The sequence below is a fragment of the Aulonocara sp. 'chitande type north' Nkhata Bay genome, linkage group LG7 (genome assembly GCF_057382095.1).
Source record: "Aulonocara sp. 'chitande type north' Nkhata Bay isolate Kocher_YH1m ecotype deep benthic linkage group LG7, A_spYH_male_GT1.1, whole genome shotgun sequence".
Lineage (NCBI taxonomy): Eukaryota > Metazoa > Chordata > Actinopteri > Cichliformes > Cichlidae > Aulonocara > Aulonocara sp. 'chitande type north' Nkhata Bay.
The window spans coordinates 55104585-55120081 of NC_141350.1; the positions used below are offsets into that span (position 1 = coordinate 55104585).

The 15497-nt window shown below is 42.1% G+C and overlaps 2 protein-coding genes across 2 annotated transcripts in view; both read left to right on the forward strand.

Moving 5' to 3' along the window:
* The window catches only part of arsb (arylsulfatase B), a 56952-nt gene extending 49413 nt beyond the window's left edge, over nt 1-7539 (forward strand). The window contains exon 10 of the transcript XR_015130436.1: nt 7402-7539. The gene's annotated coding sequence lies outside the window, so the exon portion shown is untranslated. The remainder of the gene's footprint in view (nt 1-7401) is intronic.
* Nucleotides 7540-7817: 278 nt separating this feature from the next.
* On the forward strand, nt 7818-15146 carry lhfpl2a (LHFPL tetraspan subfamily member 2a). Its single transcript, XM_086301416.1, has 2 exons — nt 7818-8235; nt 13948-15146. The coding sequence occupies exons 1-2, from the start codon at nt 7818-7820 to the stop codon at nt 14202-14204; spliced, it is 675 nt and encodes a 224-aa protein (XP_086157542.1). The 3' UTR covers nt 14205-15146.
* Nucleotides 15147-15497: the final 351 nt, after the last annotated feature.

The window sequence follows — 15497 nt, forward strand, 5'->3', positions numbered from 1 at the left end:
TCCGAATCAGAATCTGTTTTATATTTTAGGGGTTTCTCCACTCCAAAACACCTGGTTCAAATGATCAGTCAGGCAGTTGCAGCCCAGCAGGACATTTGAAGGAGGTATGTTGGAGCAGGGATTGAGATCACTTTTTGAGAGCATTGATTGATGTGATGTGTAAGCAATCAAATCATGCACTAAAATGATAATGTACAAAGCTGCAGGAAATGAGCACAAGCAGCTTTCATAGGAGGATAAAATTTGATTGGACGGTTAGGGTAATAAGTACACTCCCTCGGTGAGGACAGCGAACTGGATGAGAGTGACAGCGAGTACAAGAGGGTCCCAGAATCAGGTCTGAGGTACAGTTAGGAGATCAGGGGTCAAACTCCCAAAAGAAAAGGGTGATTTTTTTTTTCTCTGAAAAACAAAAATGCACGCTGTGTAGTTTTCTTTTCTTCATTGTTGTAGTTTTTTGTATTATTTTTATTCATTTATAGATTCTAACAATTACTGCTTACTATAGTAGTAGCTAGTAGTTAGTTAGCTAGTAGTTACAGTGTTACATTTAACTTTAGTCTTGTCTTTACTTTTGTCTTGTAATCCTAAAAATAAAGAAAACTGTAAATTACTTTTTAATATAAAGAATAATGAAAGCTTATATTAAACAAACAAGGTTAACCTGTTAATTAGCTAGCTACAGCTTTTCACTCCTGCTGGATGCTGCGATCACACTGTTGGACGGATATGAGTGCTCTGGTTTCTAAAATCATTTGACATAAAGCGCCACTGTATCAAGAAATAATAAGAATTTTGAATTGTATCACTGCTATTACAGAAAACTGTATGTTCACAGTATAAAAAAAATTAAAAAGCCTGGAGCCTTCATAGCTGTTTTGTTGAGTGTGACTGGGTTGAATTAAAATGGCTCATTTAACTTCTTCCCATACAACTCTACCGTAGGAGGAGGATGAGTCACCAGGGTTTATTAGAAAATAGGTTGAAGTTTTATTAGGTCTAGCATGTATACATCTGCATTCACAGGCTGCATTTTTGAACTGTTCTGGCCTGACTTTAATTGAAAGTGATAAGAAAGGCCTCTTCCTCATGCTTTGCAGGTTGCATTCAAGTGTCTAACTGACCTATTGGCTTCTCTTCCTGTTTGCCTCCTGCCCCCCCCCCCCCCCCCCATTTTATTATTTTTTTGTCTTCATATGGATCTCATTTGCGAGTGAACACAAAAGTCAGAGAAACACTGTGGCTGAGTGCACTGTTGGCTGAATGCACACAGTGCTGCTGTAAGCAATCCCAGGGCACTTTTCTCCCATCAGCCAGAAAGGTTAATCCATTAGTCAGACATCAAACCATCTGCTCAATCAGTCAGTTAACAAGCATCGAGGCAGCTATCTTTTACAGCAGTCTGATGTAACAGGATCTGTGTGTGTCATCGTTCATGGACCCCTTTTTAATAGAAACAAGCCTGATTACAATTTTTGAGTTTTACAAACTAAATAGCAAAACCTATTTATATTCAGTGTGCCATTTTATACATTAGTGAACAAATCCTGCACTTCAAAGGTTACGTATATATAAGCTATATAAGTAATTGTTTTCTTTATAGGTATACTTGCATACATACTTATTCCTTCCCTCTCACCCAGCATATGCTACAATCTCCCAGCTGTTCTAGGGGGGATACTGAAACATTCCGAAATCAGCCAATAGACGTAATCTCTTCCTGGGTCTGCTGTGGGATATCTTCTCAGCTGGATGTACCCCAAGCACCTCACCTGTGACAGACACCCAAACCATTCCAGCTGTGCTCCCACCAAATAATCAAGCTCCATATCTATACGACTGAGCTCAGCTGTCAGTTCCTTGCTCCATTCATCCTTGACTCATATATAATGAGCTTCTCCACCTGAGGCAGCCACTCGTCCCCACACAGGAGCAGGCAATCCATCCTTTTCCTGCTGAGAACCATCATTTCAGACTTGGAGATGCTTATTTGCATCCCAGCTGTTTTGCACTTTGTGGCAAGTGGTCAATCAGGTCAGCATGACCACCCACATTCAGTCCCAAGCCCAGCGAGCTTGGCACTGCAGCTAACTCCACCTAGAATTTCTATCCATAAATGTTCCCAACACATCCAGTAAAAATGGATGCAACCAAAATATGTAATTTACAAACCAAATTATAGAAATGCCATATTGTAGTTTATTATTAACATGGATAAATAAGTGTTAAACCAGTCTATTTTGAAGTGATGCTCACACAGCTGTATGTTACCCAAATGCTTAAAGTTATATATTTCAGATTTAAGAAATTGAAAATGCAAATCTTATTGAAGCTGATAGTGAAATGTTGGGCTTGGATGATTGAGAAGGTGCAGTGAGCCATGAAAACAGAGCGAGAAGGTGAGAGAAACTGAAACCAAGAGAGAAAGAGGAGAGAAACCCTGGGCAGCTCCACATCTTGTTATTTTAACCCAGATTCAGCACTGAAATATGGCCACCATGTGGACCCTTTCAGAAAGTTTGGATCTGCTGTCAGTCTAGCCAATCAGAGCAGATGCATTGGTCCAAGAGGAGGGACGGTGGGAGGGTCCTGGAGTCTCGAGCGTGAGGGAGGTTATTAAAGTGTGTGAGCAGAGGAGAGCAGGGGCACAGAGGCCGCATTTACAGGAGAGCTGGACTATCCACAAGCCAATGGAGACAGGTTGGACTATTGTCTCATTTCTCTTAATTTTCCTGATTTCATTTCCTGTTTAAACAACTGGGTTGACTCCTGGGGTAAACTAAATCTAAAGAACTGCCTTGCTGATGCAGTAAAATAGCATACCTTGGTCTTAATCACAGACTATTTATAGTGTTTCGGAGCTCCGGGATTCTGAGCAGGTGTGCAGAAGTGGTGAGAAACAAACTCCTTTGTTAGTGACAGAAACTGTAATTTTCCTTAAATAAACAAAGGAAAGTCTTGAAATACAAAGAAAGACAGATGCTGTGCTTTCATTGCAACTTATTTACAGAGTTGACGTTGACCCAAATATTATATTTGTAAGACTGCTTGTCATCTTTTCACCATGTGGTTTATCTTGAATGGTTATTAGTTATTTAAGACCAATCACAGCCTGCATTCCCCCTCTGTAGCTGCGGGGGCTTCTCATTCAAACAGATCCTCACAGATAAAATCAGCACACGAGAGGTGTGGCTGGGAATGCAGGGAACCCAAAAAATAAACAGGATTTGTGATTTGTCACTATGGTGGCATTACCAGAATGACACCAGAGGGTTATAAGTGCTTTGTATTAATTGTATCTGATCTTTTTGGCTCTTTCTTAATGAATAAACTCTTTAAATTTCTTTAGGCAGGTTGAAGCAGTGGTGGGATGGGATTTTAGTTGCAACAAGTCCATACAGTAGATATGTAGATTGCTTCCTGTCAGGGGCAGTGTGGAAAGGCGTTTCCTTCTGTTTTGCTGTTGTGATTAGGGAAAAGCTGAATGGATGTTCTCAGCAGGAGCCGTAGTGTTAAGCTTTTCAGGCCTATAAACAGCTTAGTTTTTTGGTTTACAATGAATGTCTCAACAACTACTGGGTAGATGGAGTTGTTTTCAGAGCCATTCATGACCCCATGACTTAGGTGAACATCTAAATTTTGCTTAAGTCCCATTATGAGTGGAATTATAATCTTGCCATGAAATTGGTGGCCACGAAATCCAGAGGAGAAAAGTACTCCACAGAGTCAGCTAAACGTAATTGTAGTGGGAGACTGTTTCAAAGGGTTGGAAAGGAAGCCACACTGCTAAAGCTCAGTCCACACCTAGTCTTCAGGCTTGTACGTAGAATGACCAGCAGATTCTGAGATTCTCATAGAAAACTATGAGTAGCAGTGTGTTTGATATAAAGATGGACTAAATAGTTTAGTTCTTTGTAATGTGAACGTATTAATAGTCTGGCCGCAGCTTTCTGTATCGTTTGGATGCATGAGAGATCAATTGTTCAAGTTAGTAATCGTAATTGTGATGAATATGTTCCTCTAGTTCCACCAAAGATCAATTTAGAAATGTTCCTTAAATGAGAAAAACAGGAACAAGAAAGGTTTTTACATGAGAGTCAAACCCAGAGAGGAATCAGATATTTCTCCAAGTTTTCAAACAAAGGATTTACTGGTTAAACAAAATGAAGTTTTGTTGGTGTCTAAAACGAAGTAATTGATAGAGAGCCAATCATTAATCCTGGGTAAATGCTGGACTAGAGTGGACAACGTATCCAACTGGTGAGGCGTAAAAGACATACACAGCTGAATGTCATCAGCATAGAAAAGATAAGAAAAGACTGAATGATGCGAGCTGAAGGGAAGAAATGTAGAAATAAAATAGTATTGGTATTAATGGTTTCAAGAGGATGATGCTCAGTGACTTAAACAATCCATTAATCTTTTCTTCTAGCTACACCATGAGTTTTTTTGAGTTTTTTAGTGAAGTGTCTCCATAGCTTTGAGATTAAATGCTATGGAATTTAGTAGACATAATCAAGTTAAAATTTGGTTTGCGTCCAAGTGTAGTTTGGTCTAAATGTCCTATGCAAGTATGCTAATGTGATTGTGTGTAGATTTGAAGGGCATTGGCATCGGCATCAGGAGCATTTTAGCATTAGCTTAGGAGTGTACCCTAAGCTAATGCAGCTGAGGCGTGTTCCTCTTTATTTGTTCATTTGTTTCAACAAGCACAATATTTAATGGCTGCAGGACAACTGAGATGAAACTCTGGAGAAGTTCCTTTTCTTTCTAACAGCTGGTTACTTGCTCACACTTTATGGGAGTATGTGTCAGATGCAGGGAGTCTTGTAGATGGGGATTAGTGTTGGGTGTCACTATCGTGGCGGGTGCAGTCTGAGGGCTGTTAACTCTTTTGTGTATGTAAACTGATCCTCAAATAATCCTCTATCTCCTGCCTGGTTACTCTGGGAGTATAAAAGACATCATAAATCCACCTCAAGCCTCACATTTATGGACTACCATGCTCCACTCTAGCTTGGGAAACCTGCGTTCTTCATACCTGTTCAAATCTGTCTGTCTGGGAACAGGAAGCAGACGTCTGGGTATATATTGTCACAAATACCAGGTGCATTAATTGAACCAGACTTGTTTAAGTACCCAAATTCAAAGAAACTTCACAGACATAGAAACCTGCTAGTTGCCTTTGTGCATCTGAGAGGCATGTGGTGCAGACACACTATGGCTGAGCAAGGTCAAAGTTTAAGGCTCAAGGTCTTCAAATATTTTCCAGCTGGTTTAGATTTTTTTTTTTTTTTTTTTTTGGCTCCAGTGTGTTTTCAACAATATTTCTGTCAGGGAAGAAATAGTCTTTGCAACTAGCTAGGAAATGTTTGACTAAATACTTTAGAGTCAAATATTAAATCTTAAATCTTTATGTCAGACATTATTCAAAACACCCCTGAGACATCATCAGTTTAAGGCCTGGGAAGAGTTCTTCAAAAAAGTGAACTGTATAAGTGTGCATATGTTCTCGCAATTGTTCACGGTGAAGCAACGAAAATGCTTGTGATTCATAAAACTAACTCTGGTCCAACTCCACTGAAGCAGCTCTCTGTGCCTGTTCTTATGATCTCATCTGCTTTACACAGTCCAAACATATTGTACGTCAGCTCACACACATACACAAGGACCACAGATCTGGCTCATTTTCTCCACTGGAAAAGACAGGGGGGTTGAGGAAGGCGAACCGCTGTTGATATCTCAACAGGGTGACAAAGATCAAAGTTTGTGATGTGCTCTTACACACACACACACACACACACACACACACATACTGAGTGTTACACAACGGGATGTAACCACAAGGGGACGAACGTCTGTCCCGACCCTCTCTGTAAGGGCACTCCAAGGGCTGGGCAATGGAAACCTCACAGTGCGGGCGGCACACGTGTCAACAGTGGCCCCCGGCTCCCTTTGCTGCTCTGCCAAACATTGGTTGGAGAATGACTAACAGACTCCCCAGAGGCAGCAGGGAAACCATGGCACAAAAAACCCTCAAAGAAAAGAAACAACTCTCAACTTTAACCTAGAGCTGTATTTAGAACATGAGCACAAATACTTAAAAGCTCCTATATAAGCTCCTTTTAATCTTTTCTGGCGTTCCTGCTTACATTTGTTAGACAAAAACTCTCTGTAGGTTATCTACAGGTTGACATTTTATCCATCTAGTCTTGAGACAGCCTTGGGTAGGGAAACCATTTTTTTCTGTGTAGTAAAATGAATGATATCTCTCACCCGAAAAGGGTTTTATTGCAGTGTAATTATGATATGTAAAAGGTTTGCAATAAAATAAAACTTGGCGATAGCAGGAAGGAAGAACTTCTTTTTAACAGGAAGTTTACAGCTCAATTAAAAACGCTTTTGGAAATTGATAAATGGAGAATTCAATAGGAAAATTCAACTATTATTGCTAGAGGAAGAACAATCAGATGAATCCACTTAGTAGTAAGACCACATTATAAAGAATGACTATGAGTCTTGAATTCAAAATTATGAAGTATATATAAGATTTTTCAAGAGAACATATGCCATTTATAATAATCTATTAATGTGCATTAAACTAGTTCAAATTAGTTATAGCTTGTGATAAAGTATAGAGGGTTTCAAATGGAAACACCCATGCATGAGGTTTGGAGCTTGAGTAGCAGTGTATATTTCATCCGTGTGCTGTGCCAGATGTGCATTTGAGACCACCTGCTGCTTCCTGTTTGTATCATCTTTGACTCTGCAGAATTGCTGCCACTGAGGTTATCAGTGGTTGTGTGACAGCCGGACGGCCGTTACGCTATCAGCCATTGACTGACCCCAGGTCAGCTGTGTGGGCTGCTTGATGAGAGGCCTCGGGCTTGTTTTTCTCTTCGTCTGCATCCGCTCCTCATTCCTCTTTTTTCCAAGTCTATTTTAACCTTTCCCCTCTTCCCCCACAGCACACACACATATGCACAAACGAGCACAGGCATAGATAGAAATGTTCTGTTTTTCAACACTTTAAAATGTTGCTGCCTCAATCACAAAACTTTACAGGGAGTGCAGAGCCTGATCTGTGGCCTGATCACAAATCATTCAACATAAACACAGCGAATGAGGCCCACTTCAAACGAGCATGTCTCTTCACAACTCATTAGACTCCCCTCTTAAAGATCTACACCAGGAGCCTCCCTGCCTCTTTTCTCTGTTCCTTCTGCACACTCTTTTCATCCTCCACACTCCTGCTTTTGTAAAATATGATGGGAAACCGGGAGGCGTAACTCTGACCTGCACTTCCTCAAGCACAGCAGAAATGACTGATCATCTTCGAGCCTTTATATGTGCAATTAAAGCACTAACCCTGTTCTTGTCCCTCCCTGTTTTATCTTTTAGGTGTGTTTGATGTGACGCCAGCGGGCTGGCTCAGGGAACACAACTTCAATACAATGTAGACACCAAAAACCAAGCACAATAAGAGTCTGAAGACCGCACCGACAGGAGGGTGAGCTCAAGGAGGAGGAACCTGCTGTACTGAGACAACACCAGGTTAAGATAAGGAGTGAGAGAAGTGGAGAGAAAAACAGAGAAGGAGCAGGCTGTGAATCATTGACGTGAACCTTTTGTGTACAGCGGTGTCACCTTCTTCTTCCTCTGAAGGGTTTTCACTCGCTCTCACGTCTTCGCTGCAGAACGATCACAACCTTTGCTCTCTGTCTTTTGAGGACTTTCTATCCACAATCCAGCGTTTCATCTCTCAGCAAGTAAAGGTCTTAAATCGCAACAGAGGGAGCCATCCAGCCACCGTCAGCATGTGCCATGTTATTGTCACCTGTCGCTCCATGCTGTGGACTCTGCTGAGTATTGTTGCCGCGTTCGGAGAGCTCATCGCCTTCATGAGCACCGACTGGCTCGTTGGATTCCCCCGTGCATCCGATGCAGTTTTCGGCCCCCATGGGGCCACCACAGCCGGAGAGGCTTACAGGCCCACTTTAGGCATCTATGGTCGCTGTATAAAACTGCCTCAACTGCGGGGAATACTGTGTGGACCGTACGCAGTCCACTTTGGAGAGATTGCCAGCGGGTTCTGGCAGGCTACTTCTATCTTCCTGGCTGCAGGGATCCTGTTGCTGTGTGCCGTGGCATTCATTTCCGTCTTCACCATGTGCTTTCAAAGCATCATGAAGAAGAGCATCTTTAATGTGTGCGGACTGCTGCAGGGAATTGCAGGTGAGATTCTCACACAATTTATATAAAACAGTTTTGATATTTAACACGACTTTGAAAGGTTTGGCGCCCATACTGGTTTTTGGTCAGATGCTCAAATTTGTCTGATGGATGGAGAGCTTTAGAAAAGCACACGCCTTTATGGGCAGTAGCTTTCCGAAAGTAACAATCTGACATCCACACTTTGGCAATGATTGACCAGATCTGGAGGTGAGAAAGTAAACGAGGTCTTAAACTGCCTTACTTTTCACATCAGTGATACAAAGAACATATAAGCCGTATTTAACAAATATTTGTCTGCTTTCTGTAATGCCTGGCTTTCAGTTTACCTTCAAAACACTGTGACTGAACGACTTTAATCTTCCTCGTGCTTGTTTTTCTCATACCTAATGAGGAGTCAGTTTAGACTGAGGACATGGAGTTGAGAAATACGTGTTCAAGTTTTGTAATCTGAAAGAAAGTTTGTTCATCTGAACCGTATTGTTTCTGTTCATTCCTGCGGCGTCCACCGTTCATCAAGGTAAATGAAACGCTGTGCTCTCAGTTAAACACATTCATTATGAGCACCACAACTCCCACTGCTGGAATTATGTGTTTTATTCTTGTGGAGCCCTCAGTGAGTCTTAACCCAAGCAGAAGTTTAAAGGGCATGGTGACTCTTTGTCATCAACTGGAGCAACTACCGCCCAAATATTTATTCTTCACGCAGTCAGCTGGAGCTTTCTGACACTCCTCTGGTCTCCAAAGGGGTCGAGTACGCATGCGTATCTCTCTTTATGTGTGACGGCCGTACATTCTGTGTCTGTGCCTGTGCACATGAGGTCAGATCCCGGGCCACTTTGACTCACTGTGGTGAATTATGGAAGGGAGGAGGCCATGAGATCATGCTCGCTGAACCTCATCTTTTTTTCACAGAGTGTAGCCTTCAGCTCTCCGGTGATTATGGCTGTCCTCCCCCACAGTTGTTTATTTGTGGGAGGCCCAAACAGAAACGGTGGGTGTGTAGACAAGGATAAGCCAAGCTGTACCCTCAGATCTATGCAGGCCTGCTGACCTGAAAGAGCAAAATCCATTCAGCCAGTGGGTGGCTCCTTTGAATGCATTTCTTTTCATTAAGATTAAGTTGCTCAATGTTTATTTAGGACAAAACATTCATTTACCAATGCCTCTATTCAGCGGCATAACCTTAACTCAGTGAGTTAATGTACAGGAGACAGATGACTCTTTGTCAGCTATCTTAAATTTATTATGCTGCTGATACTGAGGAACTAAACATAGATTTCTCTGGCTATTATAGGCCATATTGAACAAGCAGAAATCCTTCAAAACACTATTTGTAATGCCAGTCATTCTTTCTTTAGCTTTCTACATATGAGGAGGTGGCGGTGTGGCAGAACTACTTGGTTTTATAATATACATAAAAGTCAGTCCTATACTATTTTCAGCTTGAAAATAAATGAACATTTCAAAGTCATCTTGAAAGCCTACAGAAATTAAAAAACAAAACAGAACTCCCTACTCCCAAGTACCTATTTGACCCATCACTAAGTCATACAGTGACTTGATCAGTTTAAATGAGTTTACCAATAAAATTTGTTGCAATTTGAAGTGATCGGGTGACAAGTAAGTTTGCTTCCTATTTTGGTAAAACAGCATTTGCGAGCAGGATTCAGGATTTAGCATTAAAGATTGTTTCCTGAGATCCTTGCATGTTGCTTTCCAGCTGATGTTCAGTTCAAACAGTTTTCAGTAACAGATTGAGGTTAGAGTAAATGCAAAATGAATGTCTGTTTCCATCCGCTGCCATTATGAGAAAGCCACATGTGTTTATAACTAGACTAGTTGTTGCAAGGAAACTCCAACTAAAGAGCCACTTTGGAAGTCAACAAGGAAGTGGTAATTAATAGACTCAAAAGAATTTTGGTGGGGTACACATTTAAGTAAGCAGTTGAACATTTGCTAAGCCGTACAGCGTCTCAGACTTCTTCTTTGGACATGTTCATATTCACTTCAGAATAAGTTGGTCATATATCATTCGAACTTAGTTGCAATTTTTTTTTAAAGTAGATAATAGCCTAATAGCCACCAAAGTAATGACAAGAAGTTTTTGGGTGCAGCGCTGTAAACCTGTTTGTGGCCAATTTCACGCTAGCAACTGCCAGGAAACACTCACCAGCTTATCAGGGCATACACATTTTTACCTAGGGAATGCTAGTTACCAGGGAGTCGCTCAATTTGTTCCCCATAACACACATTACTGACTAGCATGGTAAACTACAGTTTACACTGAGAAGTATATTAATGATTGGATTGAATCCATTCATTTTACCTCTGTTTATGTTCCAAAGAGTGATGAAAAACAAACCATCCTCCACACTGAGCCCAGATTGACGGTCATATGTTAGGTGATCTATAAAAGTGGATTCATGGCCCCACAAAGCACAGTGTTACATAACCGTAAAGTCCTCTATTTACATATTAAGTCATTGGATTGCGGGAGACATGGTTGAGATAAAGAAAAGGGGAGAAATGCACCCCTGAGTTTCCTCTTTGTTGAGAGGATGAGGATGTGAAAGAGGAAAGGGGGCGAGGAAAGCATCAAACAGTTGAGGAGGCGGGAGAGTTTCTTTTGTGCTTCCGAAGCACTGTTTTCAGCCACAGGATGAGAAAGGAGATGGTCAACTGCATCGGTATCTTAACAGTGTCACTACTTCCTACATTAGTCAGCCATTGTGCTCTACAGCCTTCTACTCCACTTTTCACGAGGCCAGTGAATGATATCACAATCACTTGATATCCATCACCAAGGCTACCACACCGACTTTTCTACTATCATTATTTCCACAATGCGTGCCGACCCTCCGGTAATGAGAAAACTGGAGCCAGACGGCAGATGTTTGGGGAAATGATTGACCTCAGATAGGAAGATTGCGACTCTCTTGCCAGAGACGGTCACGTCATTTCACTGGAGTGACTCCCAAACCTATTAACCTCGTCTTCACATTCGTTGATGTCACTTGGACTTTGTACTTCAGCCTCTGCAGTCTTTATTATACGACGCCTTTCTGATGGCCGCAGTGTCCCAGATGCAATTTAAACAGACAAATAGTTTAAGCTCAGATGGTTTTGAGATTTCAGGAGAAGTTCAAGTCATTCCTTTCACCTTATGCAATCAGATAGCTAAAACAGACAGACTCCTGTTGAAGGTCAGCTGGGTTAAACTTTGCATCCTGCAGGCGCACACTTTAGGGGCCCTAAAGACTTGTTATACCCCAGTTAAACTTGCTGTACATTTACTAAAATGACGTACTCACTCATCGTCACTCAAGCTGAAAGGGATTACAGATAGAGCGGCAAACAAACAGGGCCATAAAACTGTCTCAGATTCTTGCACGTTCTGTGTCAAATACTTTTATTACCTTCCATAAACTTAAACAGGTTTAATCGGTGACTGTGACTAAGCTCCAGGCTGGAGGAGAAACAAAATAAAGCAGCGTCTTGCGGGAATTTAAGCTGTGCTGTTGAGTAATGATGACTCTCACACAAGATATCACGTTACATAAAAGAGGGAAGCAGACTTGTCAGCTCTGAATGATAAGAGATGCGATTCCCATGCACTGATTAGCTTTTCCTGTGGTTACAGCGGAGGTGTGGATGTTTCATAATGATGGTAAACAACTTTTAAAACCAAACTAACAACCTCTCTTACTGAAGACAGAACTGACAGTTTGGAAGTGAACAGAGACGCAAGCCAGTGCAGAGAGAATAGGGTGGAGCACACTGGGATATTAGGTTAGAAGGTCCAGCTTGAAGGTGGAATGGGAATGAGTGTGTGTGTGTGGAGTGGGGGTCTTTGGAGGGGTGGGGTTGTGAATTAAAACCATGCCTTCAATCCATCAGCAGAGCCGGTCTGGCCATTAGGGCAAGGCAGCAACATGTGGAAAGAATTTATGACCTAGTTTTCATTTCCCTGTTTAATACGATATTGGGTGCTTTAGAGAATGGGAGGAGGAAGAAAGAGGAAGAGAGATTAGAAGAGAAAAGGCATGTTCTCCGCCAGACTTGAAGCAGGCTACACGTGAGGTTTTTATGGAGCGAAGCTAACAGGACCTGCTTGTTGAAAGAGAGCTAAATCCTTGTTCCCTGTCTGGCTGTTTTATTGTCAGTAATTGTATTACTGTAAATGCTTCCTCCTGAGCTTTGATTGAAGGCAGACTCCTCGTCCGGCCATCTGACCTCGTCCGCTGTCATGGCAGAGCAGAGTAGAAGAAACGACGCAAACGCATTTAGAACGAAGGTTGCCTTTCCATCTATGAGACAAGCCGTGCGTGCCGAGGGGCTGAAGCCAAGCTGAAGAGGCAGAGTGGTAGAAGTGGGTCATGGTAACACAGGAAGCGACCCCCCTCCTCCTACAAAGACTCAGGACGCCGGAGGGTTGGCCAGTGACCGGGCCAGGCGGGAAAGTCCATCGGCTACTTTTATCCTGTTGATCTAGTCTCTGCTTTGTGCACAGGATTGAGAGGTCTTTCTGTCATACATCAGACAGGAAATCATTTCTGCCAGTTTAAACGTTTTCTTCTTCTTTGTGTCCTGATAGGATGCTTGAGCTGCCAGCACGCCGCTGCGGCCGGAAATGTTTTTTATTTTCAAGAAAATAATCTGCCCGAGTCTCTTGCAACAGTGACACTTTACTTTCACCGTCACCTACTTAGCACCTATGCGGCAAGCACTGCTTAATACATGTTTAGAGCACAGGAGGTCTTCTCGATGCACTGGTGAATCCACATTGAGTTTATGGAGTCACTGCTTTATCATGTCCTCTTTGATGGATTTTCTTGATGCCGTCCCCTAGATTTCATTTAAAAAGTCTTGACAAGAATGTGTCCAAACCTGCAGACGTCCCTCCTACCGTTGAAGCAACCCTGGCCGCTGCATAAACAGACGCAGTAAAACAAAGCTGTAATCATATTTAACCATATGTGATTAGAATCACGGACAAATACTGACAATGTGTTTATATATGTGCACGGATTTATAAACATGCAGACGAGATGACGTGGCGCTCCTCGGTTAATTGTTCACATTGAAAATAACGTTTCACTCAAAAGCCACTTGGTAGATTTTCCATGTGCGTTCAGCTGCTTCTCGTGGATGAAGTTCAGCTGGCACAGAAGTATTTCTGATGCTTTTTCTTCCCTCTTTATTTATGTGTGTAGACATTTTTAAGATTGCAGCTGTTCTATATTGTAAAAGTCATCTGAGCAAGAGGCCTGAATGTTGGCCAAGATAAGGAGCTGTGCTGACGCTGTGTTTTGGGTGTTTTGGGTTTTCTTTGTAAAGAAAACTCATCTTTCTTGACGCCACTGTTACAGAGTGTTGTGCAGGCTAACTGCTATTCCTTCTGCTTGATACAAGCATGCCGTGAAAGATAGTCTGTCTCTGAAATGAATCCACTCCTAAACTGTTGATATGATGTGTTCGCTTACTGACGTACATCATGACGTTACTGCTTAGCTTAGGAAATTTGGGATTTCCATCTGTAGCATGCAGGATTAAAATTAAAAAGCTGGTGAAAGCCTGCTTTGAGTTAAAAGCTCTTCTGCTGTTGAAGCGCACCGTATTTCAAGGTATAATAAGCACAGGGCTGCTACGTATGCTGGATTTCATTACAAACACTTGAGTTATGATGTCTTTTATTTGTTTCCCTTCTTGCAGGTCTGTTCCTGATCCTAGGTCTGATGCTGTACCCTGCTGGCTGGGGTTCAGACAAGGTCCAGCTGTACTGCGGACCAGACGCGGCGCCGTACCGCGCCGGTCTCTGCTCCATGGGCTGGGCCTTTTACACCGCCATGGGTGGCACTGTGCTCACCTTTGTCTGCGCTGTCTTCTCTGCTCAGGCTGAGATCGCCACCTCCAGCGATAAGGTTCAGGAGGAGATCGAGGAGGGCAAGAGCCTGATCTGCCTCCTGTGAAGCTCAGATAACACTTATTGTGCAGGTGGGGGGAGAGAAGAAGGATGAGGCAGAGATGTGCCACTTATGATCTGGCCCTCTTCTGCCTATTCAAAAATAAAAAAGCTGGCCTGTGAAATTGAGGGCCCATTCATTGTTTACCACTAATACTGACTCTTATTTTGTCTCAGTTTTCTGTTTGAAGTGGGAGAAACTTATAAGTGCCAAGTTTGTTTGTTTTATTTCTAAGTTTCTGTCTTTGTCTTTCTGCCACTAGAGGTGCTGTGTCTGTTATGTATTCATTTTAAGCATGTGGATGCCCTGCGAGGCATTGTCTGTTACCACATGTTCTGTAAATAAGCGTGATTATATATATTTTGTACATAGTTATGATCGCAGAATGATGGTCAGCTGGATCCAGGCTGGGCTGATGATGTCACTCTTGCCTTAAAAAAAAAAAAAACTATGAAAAAAAACTTTAAAAAAATAAACCTGGATCTGTTAACTGTCAACAAGGGAACCACTAGTCAGTCAGAATAAACTGCTCATAAAAATAAATGGCCTTTAGCTCAGAGTGGATGTTCTTTAGAGCTTACAGAATGTACTATTTGATTAATTAATGTGTTTGTAGACGCTTGAAATGTATCGGTGGAAACGATTCTTCACATGGACTGCACAAGGACGAGCAAAGGAGGCTCTTCGGTGCATTTTGTTTGTCAAATCCTAACATGAAGTGGGCTTAATCCTAACCAGTTGACCTGTGAAGTGTCTGGTGCTCCTCAGCAGACATCCTGTAATCTGTGCACATGGACTGAATGATGAGGACACATAAATAAATGAAGTATTGCTGTTGTTAAGTAACTGGTTCTGGGAGTGTGTCGAGTCATACAGAGTGTCCTGTCTATTCCCATTTGTTTCTGCCAAACAAATAAAAAGGAGGGGGGAAAAATAAGTTTGGTTTCAGTTCTTATCCAGGGAGAGCCTTGCTGTGGGGAAGGGGGGAGAAGGAGGCCCAGCAAGTGGAGCAGCCAGCTTGAGACCTCGGTTTGGCCCTTGAGGTGGGGGTGGGTGCATTTTCCAACCAGTGGGTGATCAGTTTTTCCACTGATGCAGAACTCAGCTCTCCATGTGTGTACCTCGTTTTCAGTGGTGTAATGTAACTAAGTATATTTAGTGAAGTATAGCTTTGAAATACATGTTCTTTAGAACTCTGAGCTACTGAACTGCAGAAGAAAACAATATATTTTATACAGTTAAATAATAAACCAGTTTGATTAGCGTCTAGCTAGGATTCATTATCATGTACAGATCTAT